Source organism: Oncorhynchus mykiss, chromosome 6 (genome assembly GCF_013265735.2).
Source record: "Oncorhynchus mykiss isolate Arlee chromosome 6, USDA_OmykA_1.1, whole genome shotgun sequence".
Classification (NCBI taxonomy): Eukaryota; Metazoa; Chordata; class Actinopteri; order Salmoniformes; family Salmonidae; genus Oncorhynchus; species Oncorhynchus mykiss.
Window position 1 is genome coordinate 61,959,177 of NC_048570.1, and position 11,997 is coordinate 61,971,173.

The 11,997-nt window shown below is 42.7% G+C and overlaps 2 protein-coding genes across 2 annotated transcripts; one reads left to right on the top strand and one right to left on the bottom strand.

Annotated features, from left to right (window-relative positions):
• The first annotated feature begins 2,209 nt into the window (after positions 1 to 2,209).
• On the top strand, positions 2,210 to 5,239 carry LOC110526279. Its single transcript, XM_021607100.2, has 2 exons — positions 2,210 to 2,839; positions 3,151 to 5,239. The coding sequence occupies exons 1-2, from the start codon at positions 2,501 to 2,503 to the stop codon at positions 4,513 to 4,515; spliced, it is 1,704 nt and encodes a 567-aa protein (XP_021462775.2). The 5' UTR covers positions 2,210 to 2,500; the 3' UTR covers positions 4,516 to 5,239.
• Positions 5,240 to 7,080: 1,841 nt separating this feature from the next.
• On the bottom strand, positions 7,081 to 10,793 carry LOC110526280 (thymidine kinase 2, mitochondrial). Its single transcript, XM_021607101.2, has 10 exons — positions 10,519 to 10,793; positions 9,976 to 10,013; positions 9,787 to 9,861; positions 9,651 to 9,704; positions 9,480 to 9,569; positions 9,252 to 9,325; positions 9,071 to 9,159; positions 8,898 to 8,977; positions 8,690 to 8,770; positions 7,081 to 7,437 (listed from the first exon to the last, which is right to left on the bottom strand). The coding sequence occupies exons 1-10, from the start codon at positions 10,691 to 10,693 to the stop codon at positions 7,351 to 7,353; spliced, it is 843 nt and encodes a 280-aa protein (XP_021462776.2). The 5' UTR covers positions 10,694 to 10,793; the 3' UTR covers positions 7,081 to 7,350.
• Between the last annotated feature and the right edge of the window lie 1,204 nt (positions 10,794 to 11,997).

Below are 11,997 nucleotides of genomic sequence, written 5' to 3' on the forward strand. Positions count from 1 at the left end.
ATTTTGTGTATACAACCGTATTTGTGGAGTCAGTTGGTATCTCTGTTCCAGCCAACTCTTTCTCATAGTCTCCCTCATTTATCTTACCAAATCCCTTATTGTGAAGTGAAATCCTCACTGATGAACCCTTAAAGAATATTTTATATATGACTTAGTCGCATGATTGCATTGCTGGCATTGTGGATAAAAGTTATAAAGAGATGAGTATTTATTTAGAATAGCTTTAACAATAATGTGTATAACTGTGGAAAGACTACTATTAAATAGTTGTTGTGAGATTCACCAGAATGTAGATGTACTACAGCACAGATGCTTCGCACTAGACAAAAATGTCTAAAGATTAAAGATCAACAGGTTATTTTTCTTGCGTTACATTCTTGCGCCAATCATCATCTAATGGATTTGACTTTGAGAGAGTTTGTTAAATGGCTTTTAAAACCAAATGCTGTTCTCGGCACTTGTTAATACATAGTCTATTTGTGGTCAGAATTGTCATGTCAAGCCCTATAAATAAAGCAATGTTTGGGCTAAAAATGATGTGTTAATAACTTGACAATGAGCATTTGTGCTTATTATTATGTAGCTACTGCAAATCTAGCGATGCTATACAATAATAATGATGGGCTTGTGTTTCACCAACTGAAATCTAAAAGTGCAATGCAGTGAATAGCACAACGTATTAGATTGTGTGCATTGTGACACACACAGAGGTATCTAGAAATGCAACTTTACCTGCCTTTACAAGTCAGTAGAAATGCTCTGTAACTGTGTTGGAAGACCTAGTCCAATACCTGTTGAGGTAAAACTGCAATGCGGTTCACTCTGGTCTTACATGCTGTTTTGTCTTTGTTGTTTACTTCCTTTTGGTAGCACAATAAGTACATGTTCAACATAAATGTGAAATAATGTGTAATACTGTACATGTACACTTCCAATGTATAGTTTCCCTATAAGTCCCACTGTTGTGCACAACTGTCCTGTGTGACAAAGATTCTTGTTTCCTATAATCACAGTCATCGACGTAAATCCATGTTTTGTATTAGAGCTTTTATTCATTTCTTATATTGGGGAAAGTAAATAAATTTGACCTCTATGATTTGAGTCGGTGTGACTGTTCGTTCTGGTTTTGCGACTCTGGGCATTGAAATCGCCTTCCTGTTTTACGTGTAGGTTACACCTAGGAGTAGCTGTAATATAAATAGGAGGAGGAGCATGACTATTAATAAACATAGGCATGATAGAGGAGGGAGCTGGGGATGAGTGTTTGTATGGCATCCAAAAGTGCAGAAACAGTGTAGCGCAATTATCTACATTGGCAAAATGTTTCCCTAAACGTTTTTTCCAAATGGAATCCTGCTATGTATAATGCATGGGAATATGTTGTGACATCCTGTCTGTTGACAGCCATTCGTTCCCCTCTGATCTGCTCTGACTGTTGTGTTTGGGTGGTGGGCTAGCTAGCTAATGTAAATCTGACTGAGCAGATGGTCTGTGCGGTTGCTCTGCTCCTAATTACCCTCGTTGCCCAGTGCAAGGCTCTTATTAGGGCGTGCCAGCAGAAAGCTAATTTCATCTAGTGCCACTGCACTCGAGATAATAAGTCCACAGCGTCCCATTATGGGGCTTTGTGAATACTGCACTCACCCGGATCTTATTGACTTAGGAGGGGAATCATTTAAACTGTGTTTTCCTTCCTGGCGAGACTGACAAAGCAGAAGAGAGCTCTCTGGAGCAGCTCTGGTCTCTGTAGTGAGTTAGAGGTGAGGGAGGTTACCATTGGTCAGGCAGACATCATCTGTGATAGAACCTCATTGATGTGTCTAACAACGATGCCTCCAAGGTACCCAATCATCTAAATGCCTGAACAATCACCATGCCATTGCAAAATAGTTTTAATATTATCACTATTCAACTGAAATATTCTCTAAATCAGGCTCCAAGGTAGGGAGGAGATGCATTCATTATTCGAGGGTTTATCATCATTCTTTATCTTTTTGTTTTTGGTAGGACATGTAACATCTATCACCTGTAGAAACACAGAAAAACAACCCGATGGAGAGAGATACACTGGAAGTTGATTCATTAGCATTACAGAGAAGAACTGATACAGCCTTTTCAGCATCATCTCAGGTTTGTGGCATGACTAGAATATTATATTTTTCTTTCCTGTAGCACCATCTGTTGGAAGACGCATGCATGTCTTCAGTCTAAAACGGATGTTATATTTTATCCTCTAGATGTCAGTCGTACTATGCAGCACAAAACCGATACTGAAGAAGAAACTTAATTGATACATGGGCAAATCTAATGTCACCGTAACTGTAGCGAAACAGTCATGCTTCCGCATATTGTCATTTTTTTTACCTATTTGACTAGCCTTTCAGATCAATAGTGTGCTGCCTCTTTCACTCGTCATACTTCCTTGTTCCTATGTTATTTCTAAATCAGATAAGAAGCGTGTAGCCTAACTAAACAGTCTTTTTCAACAACAACAACAAATATGCAGGGTGGTGACGGTGACCAAACGCCTATAGCACGTAAAGAGGCTTTCGACGATTACCTAAATTACTATGATCAGATTTGGAGTAAGGGTAACCTGAAACTATGCCAAGAGAAACAGGTTACCGTGGAAGCTAGACGATTTTTGCTGTTAGAAACAGACCCTGGAGAAAGATTTTCTCATTTTGACTTCTACTTTACTGCATCCGAATGCGTAAAACAAGGCTTTAAAGATTGTCGAACATTCTTCAGCGCGCTCATTAAAGCCACAGAGGTGTTGGAGATGTTCTGTGTAAATCTGTTTCTTTACCCGTGGAAGAAGGAAATCAAGATTGTCAAGGTAAAAATATAAATAGTATGGTATTCATATTTCGACAATTAGGCTTATTTTGTCTTGCGCAAGAAAATGGGGTGCAGAGATGTCTAGACTTAGGCTAGCCTAATGCACATGCACAAATTATTATCAGAGTAAGAAGTAATTAGAGGGATAATATGACTATGATTTTACATTGAAATGCCATCTCTAATCACAAGCCACATATGCAAAGGTGCAGCTGTCGCATGTCAGGAAGTGAAAGTAAACTGTATGAGGCTATATTATTTGCCAGGCTTGTGAAATTCTGTGATAATTAACACTTATTTCCCACTCAGACTTTCACTGGCCCCTTCGTCTACTGCATCCAGCCAGTCCTGACAAAGAGTGCCACGAAAAGTATCCTTGAAACGATAGGATATCATCTGGAAACTGACACAGAGTACCGACTCACAAACAATGCAGACCCTGAAACAGCCATGAAAATGGGTTTTGAGCTTTTCCTGGCGCGAACAGAGTGTGAGTACCTGTTGGAGCTCATGGGTCAGCGGTCACAGCATGAGTGTCTGGAGATTCTACAGAGGAGAGCTGCACGACTACCTCACACCCAGAGGGCTGCCGAGGAGACAGCAAAGGAGTCTGAAACAGAGCCCTTACAAATGCAGAAAGAAGAGGAGAACGAGGATAAGGGTCTATCAAATGGTTGTTCCCTGGTAGACCCAGGACCAGTGGAGACAGATGAGGGAGACTTAACCGAGGAGAACCCTGTCACCGCTAGCACACCAGGCAGGCAACAGGATGATGGACAGATACCCCTCAACCTGGAGGTTCAGTCCATTGAGACGACACACTCTCCAGGAATCAGACCACCCAGGGCATTCTTGAACGATGACAGGTCTATCCTGGAGATTCAGCAGAATTACCCAGACCTTGCCATAAGGCAGAAGCCAATATTCAGTAAGCTACTGGGTGGACCTCCTGTATCGCGAAGGCGACTTATCAAAGAGAACGCACCCGATGAAGGTGGCAGTGCAGCCAATTTAGCTGGCAGTGATGTAAGTGGTCCCCAGTCCATCTCCATTCACACCACAGCAGCACCAAAACCCCATCTCACAGAAGCAGTCCCAAAACTCCAGCCTCCAGAAGATAAGGCCTACAAGACTACTGCCACGCTCCACGGACCAACTCCTCCACAGGTAGAAGTGACCAAAGAGGGTCAGGAGGCCGATGATGCAGATGAGCTGACCAAGCTGGCTGAGAGGATTGGCCAACTGCATGTCCATGAGCACAAGATGGAGGACAACAAGGTGAAGGAGAACCTGAAATACCCAGTAGAAGAGACAGCACCACCACATGCCAGTTGCAATGACCATGATGGGTCCCCTCAACAGGATTCTGCAGGGGACCAGAGCCAGCCCCTAATGTGCCATCCTTCTCTGGTGCCGGTTTGTAACATCCCAGGCTGTAGCACCTGTGAAGTAGCAGACGGTCCCCACAAACACATTCTTAGTAGGGACACCATCAAAGAGCCACCTCACTCCATCTATGTCCCAACCAGCCACCTGGACCCCTCAGTGTTTGACCCTACTGCTGCTGACCACCAGCCCTCCACAGGCCCTCAGCACCAGGACATGGAGGGCCCCATCCCTCAAACCACAGAGGACGAGCTGCTTCAAACCTATGTCATGGTGGACGAGCCTTAGAGGAAGTAAGGTCATGATCAGAACACAGAGGGAAATTGATTGACAGGTCTGAAACATCACTTGCCACTAAGTTGTTTTTGTCTGGGGCGATTCAATCAGTGGAGGCTGCTGAGGGGAGAATGGCTCATAAATGTCTGGAATTGAGTAAATGGAATGGCATCAATCCATGTTTCGATACCATTCCAATCTTTCTGCTCCAGCCATTACCACAAGCCCGTCATCTTCCAGTTAAGGTGCAACCAACCTCCTGTGGATTCAATGTATGAAGGTGACAAGAATGACCTCGTTGAATTTAATGCGTCTTCTGTATTTTCTGGCATTTGCTTTGTACTGTTTCTCAGGTGATAGACTTTTAATACAATGTTAATTATGCTTGACCTAATTTATGAGGTGGAGGTAATGTTTCCACTGTGTCCTCTTACAGTGACAGTGCCTTACTGAAATGTATTCTATGCCAAACCTGCACTTACTTTCCTTGCTCATTGTCATTGAGACTACTGAATGCTTTGTAATGTTTATGAAAATGTTAGTCCAATTGTATTCAGAATGTTATGACCTTTTTTAACTCATAAAAATGTGAAAAACTTTCATGGTCTTCAGAAGTTCAAGTGGATCATACAAAAGACAGTTACACTAACTTTATTCAGCAATATTGCATAAATTAACATGTTATTGTACAAAAATCATTTTTAGGCATTTATTAAAACGAACTCAGCGAAAAAAGTACAATATTTAAACCCGATAACTGGTTTACAACTAAGTGCAATTCCAGTCTGACAACATGCTCCTCTATATATTAGCAGTAAATAAAATAAGAACAAAACACATAGCTATGTTAGTCATCAGCCCCTTAAAATATATGCTTTGTATTACAGAGGTGGTACCGCTATGTCCCAGCAGTTGTAAAATGTAGGTATTATTGTAGGGCTGTCACCACGTGATCAACATTACGAAACCAACAATGCATCATGTTCCCGTATAGAGAGAATCCATCATGGTCAGTGAAACAAACAAAAATGACCAAGTGCATATGTAACATATGTTGGAAAGCGACTTGTAGCAGTAAATATACAGTATGGAATACTTGCAGTCTGAAAATGTACCGGTCAGAGAGTTGTTCTAAGACAGTGTGTAACAGTGGACAAGAAACTCCACTAGCTGGTTCTGGTGTTCTCTCTTGGACTATAATAACCTGCTTTACACACAAGAAACATATCTACTGCCATTGTTGGTGCAGCATCTATACAGTGCCTTCGGAAAGTATTCATACCCTTTGACTTTTTCCACATTTTGTTACGTTACAGCCTTATTCTAAAATTGATTAAATAAATACAAATCCTCAGCAACCTTCACACAATACCCCATAATGACAAAGCGAAAAAAAAACAGGTTAAGAAATGTTTGCAAATGTATACAAAATAACAAAAACCTTATTTACATAAGTATTCAGACCTTTTGCTATGAGACTCGAAATTGAGCTCAGGTGCATCCTGTTTCCAATGATCATACTTGAGATGTTTCTACAACTTAATTGGAGTCCACCTGTGGTAAATTCAATTGATTGGACAAGATTTGGAAAGGCACACTCCTGCCTATATAAAAGGTCCCACAGTTGACAGTGCATGTCAGAGCAAAAACCAAGGCATGAGGACGAAGGAATTGTCCGTAGAGCGCCGAGACAGGATTGTGTCGAGGGGTACCAAAACATTTATGCAGCATTGAAAGGTCCCCAAGAACACAGTGGACTCCATCATTCGTAAATGGAAGAAGTTTGGAACCACCAATACTCTTCCTAGAGCTGGCCGCCCAGCCAAACTGAGCAATCGGGGGAGAAGGGTCTTGGTCAGGGAGGTGACCAAGAACCTAATCCTCGCTCTGACAGAGCTCTCGAGTTCTTCTGTGGAGATGGGAGAACATTCCAGAAGGACAACTATCTCTGCAGCACTCCACCAATCAGGCCTTTATGGTAGAGTGGCCAGACAGAAGCCACTCCTCAGTAAAAAGGCACATGACAGCACGCCTGGAGTTTGCCAAAAGGCAACTAAAGACTCTCAGACCATGAGAAACAAGACTCTGGTCTGATGAAACCAATATTGAATTCTTTGGCATGAATACAAAGCGTCACTTCTGGAAGAAACATGGCACCATCCCTACGGTGAAGCACGGCGGTGGCAGCATCATGCTATGGGATGTTATTTAGCGGCAGGAACTGGGAGACAAGTCAGGTTTGAGGGAAAAATTAACAAAGCAAAGAACAGAGAGATCCTTGATGAAAACCTGCTCCAGAGCACTCAGGACCTCAGACTGGGTCGAAGGTTCCCCTTCCAACAGGACAACGACCCTAAGCACACGGCCAAGACAATGCAGGAGTGGCTTTGGGACAAGTCTTTGAATGTCCTTGAGTGGCCCAGCTAGAGCCCGGACTTTAACCTGATCCAACATCTCTAGAGAGACCTGAAAATAGCTGTGCAGCAACGCTCCCCATCCAACATAACAGAGCTTGAGAGGATCTGCAGAGAAGAATGGGATGAACTCTCCAAATACAGGTGTGCAAAGCTTGGAGCGTCATACCCAAGAATACTTAAGGCTGTAATCGCTGCCTAAGGTACTTCAACAAAGTACTGAGTAAAGGTTCTGAATACTTATGTAAAATGCGATAGTTTTATTTTTTATACATTTGAAAACATTTTTAAAAACCTGTTTTTGCTTTGTCATTATGGGGTATGGTGAGTAGATTGACGGGGGAGGGGGGGGGACAATTAAATAAATTTTAGAATAAGGCTGCAACCTAACAATGTGGAAAAAGTCAAAAGGTCTGAATACTGAGTACTTCACTCACACATTGCTCCCTGCTAAAATCTTCTCTCTGTTCTCCTCGTACTGGTGGAGCATCTTCTGCAAGTCATCGTCTGCTGGAATTACCTGAAAATATTGAAATACACTTAGTATTCCAAACATTATGAACACCTTCCTAATATTGAGTTGCACCCCTCCCCCTTTGCCCTCAGAACAGCCTCAATTTGTCAACACATGGACTCTTCAAGGTGTTGAAAGCATTCCACAGGGATGCCGGCCAATGTTGACTCCAATGCTTCCCACAATTGTGTCAAGTTGGCTGGATGTTCTTTGGGTGGTGGACCATTCTTGATACACACGGGAAACTGTTGAGCGTGAAAAACACAGCAGCATTGCAGTTCTTGACACAAACCGGTGCACCTTGCACCTACTACCACACCCCGTTCAAAGGCACTTCAATGTTTTGTCTTGCCCTCTGAATGGCACCCATACACAATCCATGTCTCAATTCTCAAGGCTTAAAAATCCTTCTGTACCCGTCTCCTCTCCTTCATCTACACTGAAGTGGATTTAGCAAGTTACATCAATAAGAGATCATAACTTTCACCTGGTCAGTCTGTGTCACGTATACTCCTTCTCCGGCGCTCAAGGTGGTCAGGCTGCTCATTATTAAGCGCACTTGTCACCATCGTTACGCGCCTCATCAGACTCAATCACCTGCCTGATTACCTTCCCTAATATATATACATATATATCACTCCCTTTGGTTCTTTCCCTAGGCGTTGTTGTTTCATGTCTGTACGCTACTCGTGTTTCGTTCCATGTGTTATTTATTATTTAAAAAGTGACTCCTTGAACTTGCTTCCCGACTACCAGCGTACACGTTACAAAATAACGCCTCACCAAAGGGGAGCATCAGGGAGTTTTTTTTGTTTTGTGAGTGTAGGTGATGTTGGGTCCGGGTGCAGCAACCGGGGATGCCTCGGCCGGCTCGGCAGAGCTCCCTCGCTTGTTCCTTGTGTTATTTATTATTAAAAGTCACTCCCTGAACTTGCTTCCCGACTCCCAGCGTACATGTTACAGTCTGTCACGTCAGGTGTTTTGTATGCTCAGTGTATATACTCATTAAATGTTGTGAAACTGCCTTTACAGATTATAGTAATGTGAACAAAAACAGAGCTGTTTAGCAATCACTTACCTGCATACCTGCCTTTCTATTCAACAACTGACTATTTCCCAACAATGAAAAACAAGGATTCCTTAACACCGATGACCAATACTCTGGTGCTTATCACAGGAGACACTAGAACGTATAAATAATGTTCATTAATTGACCATTGTCACCCAAACGCACGTATGAAAATGATTGATCACTCACAAGGACTGGAGCAGGAACATTGAAGGACGTCTTCTTTATCAGCCAGTCTTCATACAGCTGATGGATTGCCTCTAAATATTCCTTTAAAAATGAAATAAAAAGCGAGAAGGATAGTAGGATGAGAGATTAGGGCAAGAGACGAGTCTTACAACTCCTCGGAAGTGAGACCAAGAACAGCATTGAGCGTTTCTCATTCTTCTATCCTCACCAAAGGAATGATCTTCTCCTCCTCCCTGCATCGCTCTTTCAGCCTCTCATGGCAGGTCTGTGGAGACGACTGGAGGTAAACTGAAACAGAGGAGGAACTAAGTGAACAAGGTTCTACCAATGACCCAACATTGTAAGAATAAAGTAGAAAGCTTGTGTTTCAACACAGCTTACCAATAAGATCCACAGGAATGGCAATGTTCTGTGTGATCCACTCAAACCACTCACTAAGAACAGCAAAGTCCACCTCGGGCATCTTCCCACTGCAGAGAGCAAAATAGTACATAAAATGAACTAGATTGGATACAAATGAAAACCAGCTATAAAGTGGTGTGAAATATACCATGTGCATTACCTTCTGAAAAGATTTTCCACAAAGATGTACTTGGCACTGTAGATGGACCTTTCCATCATTCTCACTGGGGCTGACTGGAAATCAACAAACACAAAACAGACCATGTTAATTATGCAATGTAAAATACACGTCTTTGTACTTGGTGAAAGAGAAATCTGTACTATTGATAGAACACATGCAACAGTAGTGAAACAGTAGGATATCAGTGCAACGTTTTAGAGTACCTACCATTGTTGAGAGGTGTCGGTCCAGCATGGTTAGCTGAACATAGGTCTGTAGAGTGATGCCCCATCGAGTAGGGTCCTGGTACATCAACCCCTGCAGGAGGGGAGGAGCTAACATCAACATACAATATGTCATTTATCAAAATGAACCATCTTCTTTATAATGGTCACGTACCAGGGGGTTGTGCCCTCGAACATTCCTCCATTTGGAAACTGGCTCAGTCAGCACCTGAGAAATCAAAAGTAAAATTGTGATTTCATTTTACACACACACAAGGATAAAAGGAAAATTAAGGATTGCTAAATTTTACCTCAATGTTACTGGTTTTGCTGAAATACTCTAGGCATGTTGTCTTCCCACTAGCAATATTCCCCTCTATAAAGACCTAAAGAACAAGATACATGTGCTGACTTCTCCCTCAAGTATAGAGGCAGCAAATGTCTTAATATCAATTTCAAAGATTTTCATGGATTTAAAATGACAACGTATCAGTACATACCACTAACTTCTTCTCCTTCCCATTCCGCACCAGCTTTCCTTGGGAGAAAATAAGAGAATATTGTGAGATAACCTGACTTCTTGGTTTCACCTTCAGTCAGTAGCTATGGTAAAGCAAAACAGATAAGGATGTTAATATAGGTGATGCAACCAGGTTTGGTTCGAACAAATTGATGAGCATGTAGCCTCACTGACAGTAGTGGTAGATAATAGCACTGCTCATGGATGGTTCGACAGGAATGGGCATGTCTAATCTGCATTTTTAGAAATGTTGCATTAAAAATATATATTTACAGCATGTACTGGTGGTAGCTAAAGTGAGCTCAGAATATAAGTGTATTGTTTCTAAACAACATGTGTCACATTAGATTGTAAACTAGGCTATTCAAGTTGTAAAAGAATGAGTAGGCCTATGTTGTTACTATATTCTGTTGTTCTGATGCAACATTGTAACATTAGTCTACAACGTGTATCATTCTACCGCTCTGTATTGAAACAATGTTTCAGGCCAGCGAATAAATATACTTTATGAATGGGCACCTACTTGAGACGTGCTGTGTATTGTTACTGCGGGCTCTCGTCTGGCAGAGCTCACCGCGCTTATCACCAAATATTTTGCAGCGAATAGCCACTAATCGCGTTGACGTGACAGCAGCGTTAGAAGATAGTCGTATAGCAGATCTCCACAAATTGTTCATACAAAGAGAGTTAAACGACATCTCGCATAATTATCTGAAACACACAGGGCTCGACTGTCTGTCACGTGGCATTCCAGTTCCGTGTATCAAATAACCTCTTCCTGGTTCATGATATGGAGATTGTTCTATTTTTTTCTATTTGGTTGGAGCGCTTTATTTGTTCTGAGACCTGCGTTCCCTTCACCAACCACCGTCACCATTGAGGGCAAAAAAAGATAGAAACTGATCCTCGTTCATCGTTTTTTTATGCTAGATTATCAGTACAGTAATGATGAGGATCATTAAAATGCATAGGCCTATATGAGAAAGTCAAACAAATATTTTCTAATTGTAATATTCTTTGCAGATTGATTGACATTTTCAGATCATGATTAATTTGGACAAGAGGAATACCTATGTAATAATGCTGTTCATTGACTACAGCTATAGCTCAGCATTTAACACCATAGAACCCTCGTCATTAAACTCACGACCTTGGGTCTCTACCGCGCCCTGTGGAACTGGACTTTCTGACGGGCCGCCCCCAGGTGGTGAAGGTAGAAAACAACATCTCCACTTTGCTGATCCTCAACACTGGGGCCCCGCAAAGGTGCGTTCTCATCCCTATCCTGTACTCCCTGTTCACCCATGACTGCGTGGCCATGTACGCTTCCAACTACACCATCAAGTTTGCAGATGACACTACAGTGGTAGGCCTGGTTACCAACAATGACGAGACAGCTTACAGGGAGGAAGTGAGGGCCCTCAGAGTGTGGTGTCAGGAAAATATCCTCTCATTCAAAGTCAACAAAACAAAGGAGATGGTCGTGGACTTAAGGAAACAGCAGAGGGAGCACCCCTCCCCCATCCACATAGACGGGACAGTAGTGGAGAAGGTGGAACGTTTTAAATTCTTTCGGCGTACACATCACGGACAAACTGAAATGGTCCACCCACACAGACAGCGTGGTGAAGAAGGCGCAACATCGCCTCTTCAACCTCAGGAGGCTGAAGAAATGTGTCGTGTCATCTAAAACACTCAGAAACTTTTACAGATGCACACTCGAGAGCATCCTGCCGGGGTGTATCACCGCCTGGTACGGCAATTGCACCGTCCTCAACCGTAAGTGTCTCCAGAGGGTAGTAAGGTCGACCCCACAACACATCACCGGGGGCAAACTACCTGCCCTCCAGGACACCTACAGCACCCGATGTCACAGGAACGGCAAAAAGATCATCAAGGACAACAATCACCCGAGCCACTGCCTGTTCACCCCGCTATCATCCAGAAGGCGAGGTCAGTACAGGTGCATCAAAGCTGGGACCGAGAGGCTGAAAAACAGCTT

Bases quoted from the DNA above. Each gene is read 5' to 3' on its own strand.
- LOC110526279 (XM_021607100.2), top strand. From the start codon at position 2,501: ATGCAGGGTGGTGACGGTGACCAAACGCCTATAGCACGTAAAGAGGCT. The intron at 2,840-3,150 runs GTAAAAATATAA...TTTCCCACTCAG, and splicing joins AGGAAATCAAGATTGTCAAG to ACTTTCACTGGCCCCTTCGT.
- LOC110526280 (XM_021607101.2), bottom strand. From the start codon at position 10,693: ATGTCGTTTAACTCTCTTTGTATGAACAATTTGTGGAGATCTGCTATA. The intron at 9,862-9,975 runs GTATGTACTGAT...CTTGTTCTTTAG, and splicing joins GGAAGGAGAAGAAGTTAGTG to GTCTTTATAGAGGGGAATAT. The intron at 7,438-8,689 runs GTGAGTGATCAA...CAATATTTTCAG, and splicing joins ATGTTCCTGCTCCAGTCCTT to GTAATTCCAGCAGACGATGA.